An 18,286-nucleotide genomic window follows, 5' to 3' on the forward strand; every position below is an offset into this window, starting at 1 on the left:
GTTTACCAGACAAGGATTTTAGGGTGAAACTGGGTGGTTGGACAGCAAACTGTTGGCTGAACTGATTCCACGAAACAAGACTAACTCCAAGGCCAGGAACAAACAGGACATTTTCTAAGACAATTTGCTTTCCAGAAGGACCACCCATTACTGCACTTCCCATATGTGTAGCTTGTAGATAGCCACCCCCAACCTTGATCCACTTCCTCTTTTGAAGAGGCTTCAGTGTCCTGAATAGTGAATCTTGGTCAGTCATATGTGATGATGCACAAGAGTCAAGCAACCACTCGGACGAGGGGTACTTGCCTTTGGCTTCCACAGTGGAATGGGCAACCTCATCAACATCATCATCTTCTGATGGTATCTCAGGGTCTGATGCGTCTTCCTGGGTCGCATGGGCCCTTGCAGGCTTACTAGAGGAGGCCTTTGGCTTGCGGCTCTCCTTCATCTGCTTTGCAAGGTCCGTCATCACCTTGAGGACATCACGAAGGTTTGGTGATGATGACCTCCTACGAGGTGGTGACGGTTGTCTCTTAGCAGGGTAGGTAACCCTAGCTAGTTTGTCCTTGTTCCTAACAGCCTGCTGAGCTGCAGAAAGGTGTGGGCACTTGCTCATAAAATGGTCACCACCGCAGAGATGGCACGTGAGCTTGCCCTGGAAACCCTTCTTAGCAAACATGGCTGTCCCTTGATGAATCATTGATTCTTGCTTCTCCCCAAGAATTGCAAGAATGTCTTGTGGTGAGAGATTCACCTGGGCATCAATTGCATCGCGAATTGAGCCAAATGAGTCTGGCAGAGCTGCTAAGAGTTGCTGGATCTTTCTGTCCTCAGTCTTGATGTCTTGGAACTGAGGCGAGATTGAAACAGCCCTCCTTGCAATTGAGCTAAGCTCCTGCCAGGCATCATCTATAGACTGGTCTTCTGTCATCACGAAATTGGTGTATTGCTGAAGCAAACTTCTTCCAGTAGCGAGAAGTCTTCTCTTATATTTAGCTTCAGCCCATTCCCACAACTCCTTCGCATGCCGGATCTCGTATGTCATCTCTTGGTCATCTGTCGACAGACAGATGTACATCTCATACAGGGCCGTTGCATTGTGCCGTCTGTACGATGCCTTCCTTATCGCTTGATCCAAAGGAAGGGATGACTCCGATGATGCAGAGGGTGTCGCTATAGATGGGGTTGCAGCGGGAATGTCCGTGATGATGTCTTCGAGGACCCAGTCAACCTGCTTTGATACCAGGTGTATTCTCATCAGCTTGAACCATGTTTCGTGGTTCTCTCTTGTCAGAAGAGGTGCTGCTCTCTTTCTTATGAACCCAGTCTCGTTCTCCATTTTTTGTAAGTTGAGGGACAGGTTGGCTGCCCTCAGGTAAAAGGATGTATTCGGTCGTACGCGATCGGATCGAAATGGGATAAACCGAACGCGAGGTTGATAGCGGAGAGGATGGCTATCCGCCGGGAAGAGGAGGAAAGTCGGTCGGTAAGGATCGTGTTGGTGCTGAGACACTGTAGCGTAACTCTCTCAGCAGAGGGGGTTTCTGAGACACTGCGGCTCTCTCAGAATGAACAGTTAGTCGATGCGAACGCGATGTCCGGAGAGCGACTCTTCTCAGTAAGCTCGCCCACTTGTCTGAGGTATTGGCACAGGCTCCCTGACTCGGAGTCTGACAGTGCCTCACTAGGCTCTTTCACGTCTTATATGCACCTACAGCGCGGCTGTAGCTTCCTGTGCAATGCGGGTGCGGCCTCCAGTCTGCCTTCCTTTTGTTCTGAAGAGGAATAACTCCAATACGACTTTGTCGAGGGTGAAACACCGAGTTGCTAACCCGGGCTCATAACCTGTTAAACAGGTACGAGTTGCGCAGCAGTGGAAGACGGCGGATCACACAAAAGACGAAGAAGGACCCAATGGGATAGCGTGTATCTACATACAGTATCGCCGGTGTTGGTGTAGGTAGATGCTAGGTGTCCGGATGTTGGCCAGCCTATAGGCTGGCAAACCCTAGTCACGTGATCTAATCACATGACACACCCACACCTACATGCTTGTCCTGCGGCCTGTATGTTCTCAACAATGGCCTTTATAGTAACTATAGAAGCTATTATATATAAGTAAGAGGTCCCGATTCTAAAATCCTATAAGGATGCTATAAATAACAAGAAATGGGGACATCTTTGGAAGGAAGCAATCCAAAAGGAACTAGATGCTCTACAGAGTAACAATACCTAGGAAAGATCTGTTCTACTAAAAGGAGCAAATCTGGTTATATTAAGATAGGTCTTTAATATTAAGAGAAGCATTAGTGGAGCTATTAAAAAGTTTAAGGCTAGACTAGTTGTAAGGGGCTTCTTATAGAAGTTTGGTATTTGTTAAGATGTAGCATCTCAAAGGGAGTCAACAATTAGGAAGTGATCTGGCAGCCTGAGGCAACCACGATGACTCAGCTTGTAGGGAGATACCTTCTCTCCCCTTTAGCTTAGATAGACATCCAACACAATCAACATATTGGTTCCTGATATATTGCTGCATGCTCGTGCTATTAGTCAGTTGAAGATTGATCTCTTACTCCACTCCGCTGCCATCCACCCGTACCTGTTTAACAGGTTATGAGCCCGGGTTTGTGTAGGAATAAGAGCAACCTATATCAGTACAGGTTACTTATATCCCTTGCTATCGTAGCAGAAAACATCTGGGAATCAGAAGTCTACCCCGTCTATCCTGTCAAGGAGCTTAGTTCGATACTAAGTGATAGGTAACCCAGACAAGGACTCTATGCGGCTTACTCAAAGCCAATACCTTGAAGATACTCTGTAGGCAGAACTGCATCGAGATACTATCCAGAAGGACTTCAAGTAAGTCATTTGAAGCTCTGCTAGGAGAGACAGACCTGTGTCCTAGCCCCGAGACCTCATACCGCTCCTTTACTTTACTAAGCAGGCCTTGGTATCCACACCTACGAACTTTCCCATTCTACACCAGAAGCCTCAGCAGGATCTGAGCCACCACTTTGGAACATACACACCTTGTTTCATTACATCCAATTTATTATGGATCCATACCAAGAGAAGACAGGAGAAGGGAGGCAAAATCCCAATTCTTGGGAGGGACAATTGGAAGAGATGGTTTAACCTTCAGAGATACAAGATGGAGAGCCAATCAGCATTCTTTGCAATTGATGACCTAATGGAAGTGTCTTTTGACAACATCAAGGGCAAGACTCTGAAACTCCAAGAAGAGGCTACAACCAAAGAGATCCTCAATACGCCAACATGGACAAGGCACAATGCAGTATGCAACTTCAGTATCCTTAGTAGGATCACAGAAGAAGATGAATTTGAGCTTGAGGGCTCATGTGAATCTGGAAGAGCTGCTGAGAAGTGGGTGTATCTCTGGAACAAGTATAGCCAGGTGCTACCAACCCATGCACATGAGCTCACAAAGCAATTTGTGACCTTTGAGATGAGTGAAGAGTTCACCATCAGATCTGCATGGACACACCTGGTTTCTCTTGGAAAAAGGATTGCTGATGTTGACCCAGAGGGTCAGCATTACAGGAAAGCTGATGTGAGGATGACCCAGCTCTTAAGCTCACTGCCACCTGACTACCATGTAGCCAGGGATACTATCATGGCTCAGCCAAAGATGGATCATGAAAGGACCTTAAAGATCCTTGAAGCTCAAGAAGCCAGGTTGGATCCCTCTAAGGCTGAGTATGGCATGGCAGCCACCTGGGTCAAGCCCTCAGGTCTAGTAAGACCACTCTCCTGCCTTCTCTGTGAGAAGGATCATCTGATCAAGGACTGCCCTAGTTTGCCTAAGGCAAGAAAGGTCCTTAGATCTCATTCCCAACCACCATCTTCCCAGAATACAACACATGTCAAGAAGAAGAGAACTCCACCACCCACTTCAAGGAGGACACCAAGAGAGAAGTCCTCTATAGAAGAACTTAAGAAAATGGTGAAGAAACTCAGCTCTGACATGCTGTCACTCCAGAAGAACCAGGCCTAGTCTTATGCCTCTAAAGCAAAGAAGACTGGAAAAGGTTTCTCCGCCCAAGAGTCACTATGCAGCTCATCCCCAGAGACAATGTCTGATGATGATGAGTATGATGAAGTGGCACACTCAACTGCAGAAGTCCAAGGCAAGTTCCCCTCGTCAGAGTGGTTACTTGACTCCTGTGCTTCATCCTATATGACTGACCAAAGCTGCCTCTTTAGATCTATGACTCCCTTGACAAGGAAGAAATGGATCAAAGTGGGAGGTGGGTTTTTATTGGCCACTCATATTGGGAATGCAGAGATGAGTGGGAGAGCTGGCAGAAAAGTTGTTTTGGAAGATGTCCTGCTTGTACCCAAGCTAGGAGTGAACCTGGTTTCATGGAACTAGTTTAGCAAGCAGTTTGGTGTGCAACCTCCATCATTTTCTCTTGTTTCCCCCTCTGGTGAGACTGTTGTCCAGACAAAGCTCCTTAGGGGGTTCCATTCATTGATGAGATTTCTCCTCTCCTACAAGAACGGGCACATTACTCATCATGTGCACCACCAATGGAGAATGCCTTTGTGACTGCTCAATCAGAGACCGACCTGAAGCAGTGGGAGCTTTGGCATAGAAGATTTGCACACTTTGGGAAGAATTTGCTCCAAAATCTTCACAAGGTAACAGACTTGAAAGAACCCATTCCTATCCCTAAGGATGGCTTTCACCAGTGCAGAGTATGCTCAATAGCAAAGATGAAGAAGTACAAAGGCAAAGTTACAGAGAGAAGACCTGAAAGACTTGCCCTTGTATCTATTGACATATGTGGCCCACTACCAATCTCAAGACTAGGATTCAAATACTGGCTTGAGATTGTTGACAACTTCTCTAGGAAGAAGTGGACCTTTCCTCTTAGGAAAAGAGAAGATGCTCCAGTTGCTCTCCAGAACTGGAAGATCAAAGCAGAGAGGAAATCATCAGCGCAGCTGAAAGCAGTAAGACTTGACAATGCAAAAGAACTTATTGCATTAGTGAAGCAGTGGGAGAAGGATTTGGGGATTGGGCTCGAGCCGACTGAGGCATACAACTCTCTACAGAATGGACCAGTTGAGAGGTCAATACAAACCTTAGAGGACTCTATAAGGGCAATGCTTGAAGAGGCTAAAATGCCGGTTGAATTTTGGCCTGAAGCACTAGAGGCCCAAACTTATATGAGGAACAAACTGCCAAATGGCCCAGATTACGATAGGTTCAAGGTTTCACCAGATGAGGCTTTTGATGGTATCAAACCGACCATCAACCATTTGAAAGTTTGGGGATGCAAAGCTGTTGTCTATATGGACACAAGATCCCAACCTCAATGGGCAAGAAGTGACAAGCTAATGAATAGGGGTAAAGAAGCAGTGTTTATTGGGTATGTTGAAAACACAGCTAAAGCCTGGCTCTTTTGGGAACCAGACATGAGAGCTGTTAAACAACACACACATGCAGACTTCTTTGAGGACCAGCCTGGAGGTGATATGGGTCTCAATGTTCCAACATTGAATCTATTAAGCAGTGCACCAGCTAGGAAGCCCTTAGGAAGGCCGAGGAAGAACGTATCCTTAGGACAATCTACCTACCATCCAGGCGTCCATCAGAGCCCCCCCGAAATAGATCAGCCAATTGAGAGCCCTAAAGTCGCTCAGCCGAGAAAGCTGTTTGTGCAACTTCCCCAGCCTCCGGAGAACGTAGGGGAATTTCAGAAAATCGATCAGCCAATTGAGAGAAGCTCCCTAGATCCCCAGGAAATAGACGTTACTAGGTCACAAGTGACGGTCCCTAAATCATCCCTTGGAAAGAGAAAGGCTGACTATGATGTTGAGGGCTATGACATGAAACAGAAAGCCCCAAAATCCATAGTCCCTAAGCCCGAACTAACCACTGAAGTGGGAGAAGCAATGGACCTCTCAGAGAACCTTGCTGCTTTTCACCAAGCTTTCTTTGCAGCCATGCAATCAGTGGACAGTTCAATACCATGGGATAGCGAATTCCTGGAAGAAGTTGAGGAAATGGCCTTTGCAGCAACTGTAGAAGCCATTGCATACAAGCAAGAGGTCCCAATTCCAAAATCCTACAAGGATGCTGTGAATGACAAGAAATGGGGACATCTTTGGAAGGAAGCAATCCAAAAGGAACTAGATGCTCTACAGAGTAACAACACCTAGGAAAATTCTGTTCTACCAAAAGGAGCAAATCTGGTTACATCAAGATGGGTCTTTGATATTAAGAGAAGCATTAGTGGAGCTATTGAAAAGTTCAAGGCTAGACTAGTTGCAAGGGGCTTCTCACAGAAGTTTGGTGTTGACTTTATGGAGACATTTGCACCTACAGTAAGACAGGACACCCTTAGGGTGTTTATGGCTATTGTGTGTAAGAAGGATCTTCATCTTCACCAAGTGGATGTGAACAATGCATTCACAGAAAGCACCCTCCATGAAGACATCTTCATGTTACCACCACCAGGAGTTGAGCTTCCACCAAACATGGTGTTCAAAATCCTCAAAAGCTTGTATGGACTTAAGCAAGCAGCTAGAGATTGGAATCAACTCTGTGTGTCAAAGCTCAGAGAGATTGGATTCACACAGTCAGAAGTGGACCCATGCCTACTTATCCATAAGAAGAGAGAGATCATAATCCTTATACATGTGGATGACATTCCAATTGCTGCACCAAAGTTGACAGATGTTCTCTGGTTCAAAAGAGAACTTGGCAAGATCTTCAAGATCAAAGATCTAGGTGAACCTGAAAAGATCCTTGGCATGAGAGTCACAAGGGACAGGAAGAGAGGAATCCTGAAACTTGACCAAGGACACTTTGTTAGGGACAGCCTAGCCAAGATGGGAATGAACCATGAGAAGGCAGCACCTACACACTCACCCAGGGACAGCTATGAGGCCCTCAAACCTTCAAGCCACATAGATGAGAGGTGTGACAAGGCAGAGTACCAGAGTATTAATGGTACTTGGATGTGGCCAGCAACAATCACAAGGCCAGACATTGCTTTTGCCCTAGGAAGGATGAGCTCATTTGTGAGTGACCCATCCACCTACCACATGAAGGCTTTGAAGAAGATCACTAGGTACCTAAGATCATACCCTGATCTAGGACTTCAGTTCTCAAAGTCTGGAAAAGGACACCTTATTGGATACTGTGATTCTGATTATGCAATGGACAAAGCAGACAGAGTCTCAATCCTTGGGTATGTCTTCTTCCTCTGTGGGGCACCAGTTTCTTGGATGAGCAAGAAGCAAAAGTCTGTAGCAACATCCACAATGGAGGCTGAATACATGGCTATGAATGCATGTACGAAGCAATCCCAATTCCTAGCTTCACTGCTAAGGGAAATGGATTGTCCAGAGTTAGTGGGAGACTGTTCCCATCAACTAAGAATCACTGGAAACCAGGAGACTGTATCAAATTTGAGACCAGTCCAATTAAGAGGTGACAATCAAGCTGCCCTCACCCTAGTGAAAGATGCACATGTTCATGACAAGTCGAAGCACATTGACATTGCCTATAACGCTGTTAGGAAACTTTGGTGGAGGAGGCTTATTGCTATTGAGTACACCCCAACCTCTGAGATGGTTGCAGACGGGTTTACAAAACCAAAGACTGGTCCACACTTCCAGAGGTTTGTAAGCCAGCTGAACCTGTCATAAAAAGGTCCAAGTACTATTGACAGGAAGTGAGCAGACTGTAACCTCCCATACGAGATGAGTGGGAGTGTTAAGATGATAGCATCTCAAAGGGAGTCAACAATCAGGAAGTGATCTGGCAGCCTGAGGCATCCACGATGACTCAGCTTGTAGGGAGATACCTTCTCTCCCCTTTAGCTTAGATAGACATCTAACACAATCAACATATTGGTTCCTGATATATTGCTACATGCTCGTGCTATTAGTCAGTTGAAGATTGATCTCTTACTCCACTCCGCTGCCATCTACCCGTACCTGTTTAACAGTATTGACTTTATAGAGACATTCATACCTATAGTAAGACAGGACACCCTTAGGGTGTTTATGTCTATTGTGTGTAAGAAGGATCTTCATCTTCACTAAGTAGATATGAACAATACATTTATAGAAAGCACACTCTATAAAGACATCTTCATATTACTACTACTAGGAGTTGAGCTTCTACTAAACATAGTGTTCAAAATCCTTAAAAGCTTGTATAGACTTAAGTAAGCAGCTAGAGATTGGAATCAACTCCATGTGTCAAAGCTTAGAGAGATTGGATTTATATAGTCAGAAGTGGATCTATGCCTACTTATCTATAAGAAGAGGGAGATCATAATCCTTATATATATAGATGACATTCTAATTGCTATACTAAAGTTAATAGATGTTCTCTAGTTTAAAAGAGAACTTGGCAAGATCTTTAAGATTAAAGATCTAGGTAAACCTGAAAAGATCCTTAGTATAAGAGTTATAAGGAATAGGAAGAGAGGAATCCTAAAACTTGACTAAGGACACTTTATTAGGGACAGCCTAGCTAAGATAGGAATGAACTATAAGAAAGTAGCACCTACATACTTACCTATAGACAGCTATAAGGCCCTTAAACCTTCAAGCTATATAGATAAGAGGTATGACAAGGTAGAGTACTAGAGTATTAATAGTACTTAGATATAGCTAGTAACAATTATAAGGCTAGACATTGCTTTTACCCTAGGAAGGATAAGCTCATTTATAAGTAACCTATCCACCTACTACATCAAGGCTCCGAAGAAGATCACTAGGTACCTAAGATCATACCCTAATCTAGGACTTTAGTTCTTAAAGTCTAGAAAAGGACACCTTATTAGATACTATAATTCTGATTATATAATAGACAAAGTAGATAGAGTCTTATTCCTTAGGTATGTCTTCTTCCTCTATAGGGCACCAGTTTCTTAGATGAGTAAGAAGCAAAAGTCTGTAGCAACATCTATAATAGAGGCTAAATATATAGCTATAAATATATATACGAAGTAGTCCTAATTCCTAGCTTTACTACTAAGAGAAATTGATTATCTAGAGTTAGTAGGAGACTGTTCCTATTAACTAAGAATCACTGGAAACTAGGAGACTATATCAAATTTGAGACTAGTCTAATTAAGAGGTGATAATTAAGCTACCCTTACCCTAGTAAAAGATGTATATGTTTATAATAAGTCGAAGTCGAAGTACATTGACATTGCCTATAACGCTATTAGGAAACTTTAGTAGAGGAGGCTTATTACTATTAAGTACACCCTAACCTCTAAGATAGTTGTAGACGGGTTTATAAAACTAAGGACTAGTCTATACTTCTAGAGGTTTATAAGCTAGCTTAACCTGTTATAGAAAGGTCTAAGTACTGTTAATAGGAAGTGAGCAGACTGTAACCTCCTATACGAGATAAGTAGGAGTGTTAAGATATAGCATCTTAAAGGGAGTTAACAATTAGGAAGTGATCTAGTAGCCTAAGGTATCTACGATAACTTAGCTTATAGGGAGATACCTTCTCTCCCCTTTAGCTTAGATAGACATCTAACACAATTAACACATTAGTTCCTAATATATTGCTAACGTGCTTTACTACTAAGCGGGCCACACTACCGAGCGGGCCACTTTTACTAAGAACTATACTACTTCTACTTTGATTACGACGGTATCTTAACACGACAACATCCTATAGAATTGTTACTAGGAGGACACTTCCTCTTTAGATTCTTCGCTATCTAGCAAGTCTACTTAATAGGTGCGTACGTTATGCCCCGACTCGCTATATCGCTTATAGCGTCGTAGCCTTAGTACTAGCCGAACACTATCTAGCGACTCTCTACTCACTTCCTACCTCCTAGTATCCTCTAGAGGTATCAATTGCGACGCCTTATCGAAGGTTAGAGACCCTCTAGACTAAATATACTTGCGCTTTCGTGCTTTTCGCTATATAAGGGCCTCGTTAGACTTACGTAGCTTACTAATCTCGCTTCGTATAAGAGCTATCTAATACGCTATCTCTCTACTCCCTCTCTATTACCCTATTGAACGACCTTCCTCTTTCTACTACGCCTTTCTAAACCCGTAACGACGCTCTAAGACGTAATAACACCTATTATAAACCCTGTCTCGTCGAAGTTGTAGGTATCCTAGTTAAGGATACTATACTTCTCCTTTATATTACGCGCAAGTAAGAACTACCTCTCGATAACGTCTAGATCTTCTATTAGGGCTCGCTAACGATCGTATCTACGTGTTATACGAACCTTTAGCTTACGATGCCGCCTAATAAACCTGTCTGTCTAATTAAGACTAGCGGGCTTAAGACCCTTCTCTTATAGTAATGAATCGCCTATTACTCGTATACTAGCCTTTAATAGCGGGAAACCTCTAAGATCTAGCTCGAGTATGTACTCAAGTATCACCCTCTCTTCTAGCTCTATAAGCTTCTTCGAATTGGGCTCGTAGTCACTCCGAGGAGGTCGTCTATTCAATCGATACCCTAGTATAGTTCGAGACGCGTCGTATACCTTTATAGCAAGTCGATTCGTAATTGTCGCGTCGCGTTTCGTAGCCTAGACAGCTAAGGTCAGTTTGGCCTCGTTTGAAGACAATACACGCTGTAATGGTGGTTGCATAGCTGTATCTGTGGAAGTGGTACAGTTCTTGGCAAAAGTGGCCCGCTCGGTGGTGTGGCCCGCTCGGTGGTGAAGCACGTTATATTGTATATTTTGAGCGTATGTAGCAATTGATATAAGCGAGTAACACTATATGTTAGAGTCCGAAGCTAATGCGAGGGGGGATGAGGCGAATAGGGGGATGAGGAGAAGTGGCTGGCGGGAGATCTCGAAGGTCGTGTCTGACGTAGTATGGAGAGAGTTTGTGGTATTGTGGTCTCGGATAGGCTTAGCCAGACTTGAGCACGGACCAGTCCGCGGAATACTCAGCCTGGTAGGGCTCGGGTCGTCGCCGATCTCGCTGAGGTGTGCAACGATGCGGCATTGTGATACAGTAGCTATACTGTCACCTGGTGTGATGCATACTCGTTGTATAGCTTGCATGCGAGCCTTACGGACTGCTGTATATTCTAGGTTGATGATGAGAGATGGGTGTTGCCTCAGAGTTCTGCAAGAAGGAACGGTAGAACGTTTGGCCGTCGAGCCAGGATTTGTGCAAGGGGTGGCTCTTCGCACAACATGTTCTCGATTTCCTTCCAAGCACCATCTTTTCCTCCATCTCGTTCGATAAGCTTAATCAACTCTGCGTATCTGCCGACTGAATGGTAAAGCATGTAACCTGTCAGTCCTCATGGGTGATGAAATTGCGAGGCTCTCGCATCCCGGCGAAGCGACATGCCGCCCGTCACGGTTAACTCGTCGAAAGATAGATGGAAGACCAAAGGCAAGAACATATGAAACAGTAACCGCAGTCGACACCTACGGATGCACCCGAATTGCGGCCATGACCACACAGAAAGCTGCTGTCATATCAGCGACGCTGACTATCCCGACAAAAAATCAGTCAGACCGTCGCGACGGTGGTATCACGACCTTTCAAGCTCAGCATGTAACAGAGACAGTTTATTCATCTCGCTCGCAGGTCCATGCTCCGTCGCTCTCTTGGAGCTATGGGCACAATCGGTCTGCACAAAACACGAAGGTAGGGTGACCCTTGCCTCCTGTCTAACAGTCCTCTGCTTTGCGCACTGATTCCACAGGATCGATTCCGAGGAGCCCACGGCCGCACCAGCAGACTTCTTCCATTGCTTCCCGACCTTCACAATGTCGCAGCCCTCACACCCGGATGGGAATTTGTCGCCCTCGCTCCCGCTTGTCTTTACCAGAAGGACGCTCTTATCCTTTCTACTTTGGTCGTCCAGAATCTCAGCATTTCCTTCTATCTGGATTCCAAGGAGGATCGCGTGCATCTCTAAGCTGGCCCGCCACATCCTCCGGAGTCTCGCCCTCGAAGGGCGACGAAAATGTCAAACTCCACGGTGGTCATGATAGGATTCTCATGGCTCCGCCGAACCTTGGAATCCTGCTTGAGGGCTTCATTAGGACTTGACTGAGCTTCATCGTTGGCATAGTATGTCCAGGGTAGAGTTGTGAAAATCACCAGATCGTGTGCGGTCTCGGGGAAGTGGTCGCAGGTCTGCACCAGGAAGTTATTGATGAGCTGGGATCGGGTGGTCAGCAGCCAACGACTGGGAGTCGTCGGTGCTTACTGTGCATCCACGGGAGCGGTGCATACTACAAGAATCGTCTTGAGTGTGAGCACTGTTGCTACAACCGAGATGTCAATGACGTTCAACGCCAAGGTATGGTCATGAGATTTCGCCTGCCGATGAGATTGGCCCGACAGGCCGAGCACAGAGTTCGACTTCGCAGCTTAGAGAAGTTAGAATCTACCGCACCTGGAACGCCTTCCTCTGTCTCCCCACCTTGCCACAGAGCACACGCTTCACGATCCATCATCCTGCGATACAGCATTCGCGAAAGGCAGGCAACCATGGAGGCAATTCCATATTCCGACGCCAAATTGCGTCGTATCCTGTCGACGGTGCGCACCATCGCCATCGTCGGTGCCTCCAGCAATTGGAACCGCCCTAGCTACTTCGTTATGAAGTATCTGCAGCGTAAAGGCTACCGTGTCATTCCTGTCAACCCCGGAAATGCAGGAAAGAAGTTGCTCGGTGAGCAAGTGTACGCCAACTTGCGCGAAGTTCCAGACAAGGTCGATATGGTTAACGTATTTCGGGCATCGCACACCGTTGGTCCCATCATGGAGGATGCTATTGCCGTCGGCATCAAAGTGGTATGGATGCAGCTTGGTGTCCGCAATGATGAAGCCGCTGCGAAAGGCGAGGCCGCAGGCATCGAAGTAATCATGAACCGCTGCCCGAAAATCGAATTCGGCCGTCTGGGTGGCGAACTGTCCTGGGGCGGCGTCAACACCGGCATCATTCGTAACAAACCCGCGCAGGCGCCGACCAACAACCGGCTGCGTGATCTACCAGCCGTCAATATTGAACATGGCTTCGAAACACGCGCGATCCACGCTGGCGCGGCGCCAGACCCGACCACTGGTGCTCGTGGCACCCCGATCTTCCAGACCACCGCCTACGTCTTTGATGATGTCGAACACGCCGCGTCGCTGTTTAATCTGCACAACTTTGGCTTCATCTACAGCCGGCTGACCAACCCGACAGTGTCGGTCCTCGAAGAGCGCGTGGCCAGTCTGGAAGGAGGACGCGCCGCCGTGGCCGCCGCATCGGGCCATGCTGCACAGTTCCTGATCTTTGCCACCTTGATGGAGCCCGGCGATGAGTTTGTCGCCTCGAACAAGCTCTACGGCGGCTCTCTCACCCAATTCGGCCTTACGTTCAAGAAGCTGGGTTGGCACTGCCATTTTGTGGACCCCACCGATCCGGAAAACTTCCGGCGTGCCCTCACTCCCAAATGCAAAGCTGTCTTCATTGAGAGTCTTGCCAATCCTGGTGGCATAATTGCTGATATCTCTGCCATCGCTGAAGTTGCCCATTCGGCTGGGCTACCATTGATCGTCGACAACACGCTCGCTACACCCTACCTGTGCCGGCCTATTGGATGGGGGGCCGATATCGTCGTGCATTCCACCACCAAATTTCTCGGTGGCCATGGCAACGCGATGGGCGGTATTGTTGTCGAGTCGGGCAAGTTTGATTGGACTCAAGGGGGCAAGTTTCCATCTATGACAGAGCCTGAACCTGCGTATCACGGCCTACGCTTCTACGAAAACTTTGGTGATTTTGCCTTCACCACGAAGGCCCGCGCAGTTGCACTACGAGATTATGGTCCAGCAATGGCGCCAATGAATGCCTTCTTGACCATCACAGGCATTGAAACGCTGCATCTGCGCATGGAGCGGCACTGTCACAACGCACGCGCTGTTGCCGACTACCTAGCACATGATTCTCGAGTCGCGTGGGTGTCCTACGCCGGTCTGGACACAAGCCCTTTCCGGGCGTTAGCCAAGAAATACCTCCCCAAGGGCTCAGGAGCCGTCTTCACATTTGGCGTCAAGGGTGGCTATGAGACTGGCTGTAAAATAGTCGAGAGCGTCAGTCTGTTCTCTCATCTTGCCAATGTCGGAGATACCCGCAGCTTGATCTTGCATCCTGCTTCGACTACTCACCGACAACTCAGCGATGAGCAGCGCGAAGCCGCAGGCGCCGGGGCCGATGTGATACGTTTGTCGATTGGCTTGGAAACAGCTGCTGACTTGATTGCGGATTTGGACAGAGCGCTGGGATAAATTGCGTAGCGTCTCACAAAGTACAGTGAGTGTTGCTATGCTACGTCAGAGAGGGACCTCTAATGTCTGGGCGCTGATTGTGTCGACGCTCTCCGATCGGCAACGTTGTTAGGCGCCATTCGCATTCGACATAGAAGCCGCATTTGATACTTATCGAGAGAAATAGCGTTGCGAAGTCCTTCAAAGGACTAGCTCCTGCAAGCTTGTACATAGCGTGATGCAATGCTCTCAAGCCTAATCACTCACGTGCCACTGTCTAACTGCTGACTTACGACTACGGTACACGCGGCTTCCTTCGCTATGCCGCAACCGCCTTCAAATAATAACTGCTCACGTTGGAAGGTCCTTCATCAACATTGCGAGACGCTTTGTCGGCACGATACCGTGGACTGGTATCGAGGACCAGGAGGACCTTGAACTGCCGCCGTGCCGACGACTCGTGGGACGTCACCGCAGCCTCGTCTCCTGGAACATCGCCGAAAGAACCAAATGGCGACCATCTTCGACATGTCACCGAAGCTCGTGCCAGGACATCGCAACCTGGCATGGAACATACCCGCGACTCTCACTGATGAGAGGCCAGTGCTCGCCGTCGTTGAGCTCGTGATCCGAAGCGGCATCAATCTCCAGGAACCCGGCACGCCTCTTAACAACCTTCTACGAAAATTTCTCGAATACTGCTCGTCCTTGCCCGATGCCCGCGTCCATTGCGGACAGATTCGAGATCAAACATCATCTGTAAGCATCCTGGTTGAGCTGCCTTCTGCTAGTGCATGGCAGGATTCTCAAGCATCAGCCGCGCTGGACTTTCTGGTCGCGACATTCGAGTCCAATCCAATCTGTAATTGCTTGCTTTGGACGACGCCGCAAACCGTCCAGATAAGTGGTACTGTGGAACTATTCACGCCCCAATTAGGTACAGCAGCTAATGATTACGCCTCGAACGAAGTCAAGCAATTCGAACAATCATGGACAGCATTCTCACGGGCCATCGCGGCAACTGGAACATGCAAAGCTCATGGCAATTGGGTTGAGCCCTATTGCATGGTCAACCACTTTTCCAACTCTCCCCCGGGTCGAAGAGCGGCCCTTTTCACAGCGTACGACGCCCAGCGCGCAACTTTCCTAGGACTTCTTTGTGGTGAGCCCGCCAATCGAGATGACATGCAAATTGTTGTGTCAGAATTTGTGCTGAAGTCCGAAGGTCGTGTCTAAAGACGTACTCTGGATCTCAAGCCTTTGCTGGAGCAGTCTCCAGATGTGTACAGACCACACACCAGTCCAGCGCCTTCTCACGCCTGCTGATTGTGCGGTAGTATGACGCTCTCGTCAGCGCCGGCCAGAGAATTTGTTGGCGGTGTGCACAGCCTTACTACAGTGATCCGGTATCTTGGACCACACAGCGTCTGGCCCTTCTGAACAACGTAGCTTCACCATTAGTGCACACTGGCATCTTTGCACTCGGCGCCGCATCTCGAGCTGATCACCTGCTGCACGCCTGACAATACGGAGACACAACGTCTCTTACGGATTCACGCAAAACGATACTTGGACACTGCACTCATTCGCAACGTCAATGCCGGGAGAGCTAGGGTGGGCCAATGTATAAGTGCTGGGTACGCGCACGAACGCTTGGACCTGAGAGAACATGCAGCATATATTTCCCTGTGGAGTTGGCGTAGTATTGAGGCGCGTGAACGCTGGTACTCACAGTTCCATGCGATCGTACAGCATAATTTTGAGCGACTTGGGCACATCGTAGATGAAGTTCGTCTACTGGCAACTGGGGGGATTCACTCTGAACTACTAGACCTGCGGGAGATGTAGATGTACGACAAATGCCAACGAACTGACCATCGCGAGACTCGAGACTGGTATATTTTGTGAGACAAGAGAGATCGACGTTGAAGTTGTGTCTAATCTTTTAACTATGCAGTGCTCGTGAGATCCCCTAATTTTCACCAACCTACGGTCGTATGTGCTCAGCATGGCGCTTTGAGAGCATGGGTAGATATGCTGCAAGCAGCAAGGTACGCACAAGAGCCTCGGTCCCGGTTTCAAGGCATTTCAGCCTCCGGGGATCTGACTCATCTCCACAATGTCGTTTCACTAGCAGTGGCCAGCAGCCTGTGTGCTGCTTGTAGCAAGAACAAAAGAGTACCGGCACGCTTGTAAGAGTGATAAGCATTAAAAGGAGAGGTCGGCCCGCTTGAGCTTCGGCCTTTCAGCGGCAAGCTGGGATTCACTTGCAGTCCGTGCACGGCCCACCCACGAGCCAAAAAGAGATTGCAAAACATACAACACAAGGGATTCCCACATGGTCACCCACTGTAGTACTAGTCTTGCGGTCCGGTGCTTGTATATGGAAGAGCGGACGGGATTCCTAATTTTCACTGGCCTGTGGTCGTATGTGATAGTTGTGTCAAAGTCACAACTCATGTAGACCCATTTTCGGATTCACGACACCCCGGCAGCTGAGGCGTGTCAAAGAGAGCTGAGTGATCTCTCCTTTTGCCGGACAGTCCTCGCCAGTTGGCGAACCATAAAGTCGAGCATCACATCCTCACTTCCGCCTGATATTCTTTGCCCAAAGACTTCTCGCCACGCTCTCTCTGCAATACTCCCTATCCCGTCCTTACTGTATGCCGCTCCTCCGAACACGACCATGGCACATTCAGCACACTCCTTCAGAACAGCTCCAGCGTTGGCCTTGACTCCCGCCACGATAGCTCCGGCCTCTGCATCCGCGGTCGCACTTTGTGCTGCGTGGGATAATTGAAAGACTGTCTGCTCAATCCAAGCCCATTGCGCTTCCAGCTGAACGCCAGCTTTGGCGAGTCGGTTTCTCACGACCGGCTGTTCCATGAGTGGGATTCCAAATGCCTGGCGCTGCAGCGCGTATTCGAAGGCCGCGGACAGGGCGACGCGAGCTTGACGAGTAGCTCCTATCGCTATCGTGAGTCTCTCGTGGTTGAAATTGGTCATAATGTACTTCATTCCGTGACCTTCAATACCGACCAGGTTCTCAACAGGTACGTGCACCTGGTCGAAGGTGATCTCGGAGACCCCATTTGAGATCTGACCAGCCATGTTGAGGCGCTCGACCTTGACTCCTTTGTGGTTCTTGAGTGGTACAATGATCAAAGATATGCCCATTGGGCCTGCTTTTCTTGTGCGTAACCCAACAATGGCGTGTGTACACCACATAGCCGTGCTGGTCCACTTCTTCTTCCCGCTGATGATGCAGCTTTTCCCATCTGAGCTCCTGACGGCTGAGGTTCGAATGTTCGCAACATCTGTACCACCTTCTGGCTCGGTGACGGCCATACAGATCTTCTTTCGGCCCCAGAAGAGATCGCCCAAGAACCGCTGTTTGAGTTGTGCCTTCCCGTAGCGGAGCAAACAGGGCACCCCAAAGCCCGGCGAGACATTTATCGTGCAGCTTGGTCCGCATATACCAGTCGTCATCAGCTCGTCGGTGAATATGAGATTGTGGAATGCGGTGAAGTCTTCGACTTGACAACATCGAGCAGGTTGTCGATTCCCGCAGCTTTGAGCTCGGCGGTTGGAAGAGGTGCCGGCATGGCAGCGACCAGAAATTTGTTTTTCGCGAATTGCTCGAAGACATGATGAGGCACTTCACCCTTCGCCTCCCACTCTACCGCGAACGGGGTGAAGTGTGTTGATATGAACTTCCGACAAGCGTTCTGCCATTCTCGCAGCGCCGGTGTATAATACGGTGACGGCTGGCCGCTTAAGTAGGGAGGCTCGCGGAAGGATATCGACTCTGCCGTCATCGCACAGCACTCACGCCCTGGCGGAGATGTCTGGCGTAGTGTTGTCCTGTGTCAATCCAGTAATTGAGCATACATGTAATCTCAGCCTATCAGAACCCCTGACGCAAGCTCGCTTCGTCGCCCAATAGGAACAAGTCCAGGCTGCCAAAGCGTGCAGCTTCGCGCCCGCTTGCGGTAGAACGCTAGCATAAACACCTGGTGTA

General features: G+C 48.1%; 3 protein-coding genes across 3 annotated transcripts; 2 read left to right on the plus strand and 1 right to left on the minus strand.

The window, feature by feature from the left end:
* Positions 1-12,501: 12,501 nt before the first annotated feature.
* CLAFUR5_11171 (O-acetyl-L-homoserine sulfhydrylase) lies at positions 12,502-14,286 on the plus strand (the record flags this gene model as incomplete). Its single annotated transcript, XM_047910319.1, has 1 exon — positions 12,502-14,286. One exon carries the CDS (start codon positions 12,502-12,504, stop codon positions 14,284-14,286), a length of 1,785 nt encoding a protein of 594 aa, XP_047765599.1.
* Positions 14,287-14,793: 507 nt separating this feature from the next.
* CLAFUR5_11172 (uncharacterized protein) lies at positions 14,794-15,501 on the plus strand (the record flags this gene model as incomplete). The annotated part of the gene is made up of 1 exon (XM_047910320.1): positions 14,794-15,501. The coding sequence occupies one exon, from the start codon at positions 14,794-14,796 to the stop codon at positions 15,499-15,501; it is 708 nt and encodes a 235-aa protein (XP_047765600.1).
* A 1,269-nt stretch (positions 15,502-16,770) lies between these two features.
* On the minus strand, positions 16,771-18,083 carry CLAFUR5_11173 (Acyl-CoA dehydrogenase apdG; the record flags this gene model as incomplete). Its single annotated transcript, XM_047910321.1, has 2 exons — positions 16,771-17,757; positions 17,808-18,083. The coding sequence occupies 2 exons, from the start codon at positions 18,081-18,083 to the stop codon at positions 16,771-16,773; spliced, it is 1,263 nt and encodes a 420-aa protein (XP_047765601.1).
* Between the last annotated feature and the right edge of the window lie 203 nt (positions 18,084-18,286).

Source organism: Fulvia fulva, chromosome 8, assembly GCF_020509005.1.
Source record: "Fulvia fulva chromosome 8, complete sequence".
In the NCBI taxonomy this organism is placed as follows: domain Eukaryota; kingdom Fungi; phylum Ascomycota; class Dothideomycetes; order Mycosphaerellales; family Mycosphaerellaceae; genus Fulvia; species Fulvia fulva.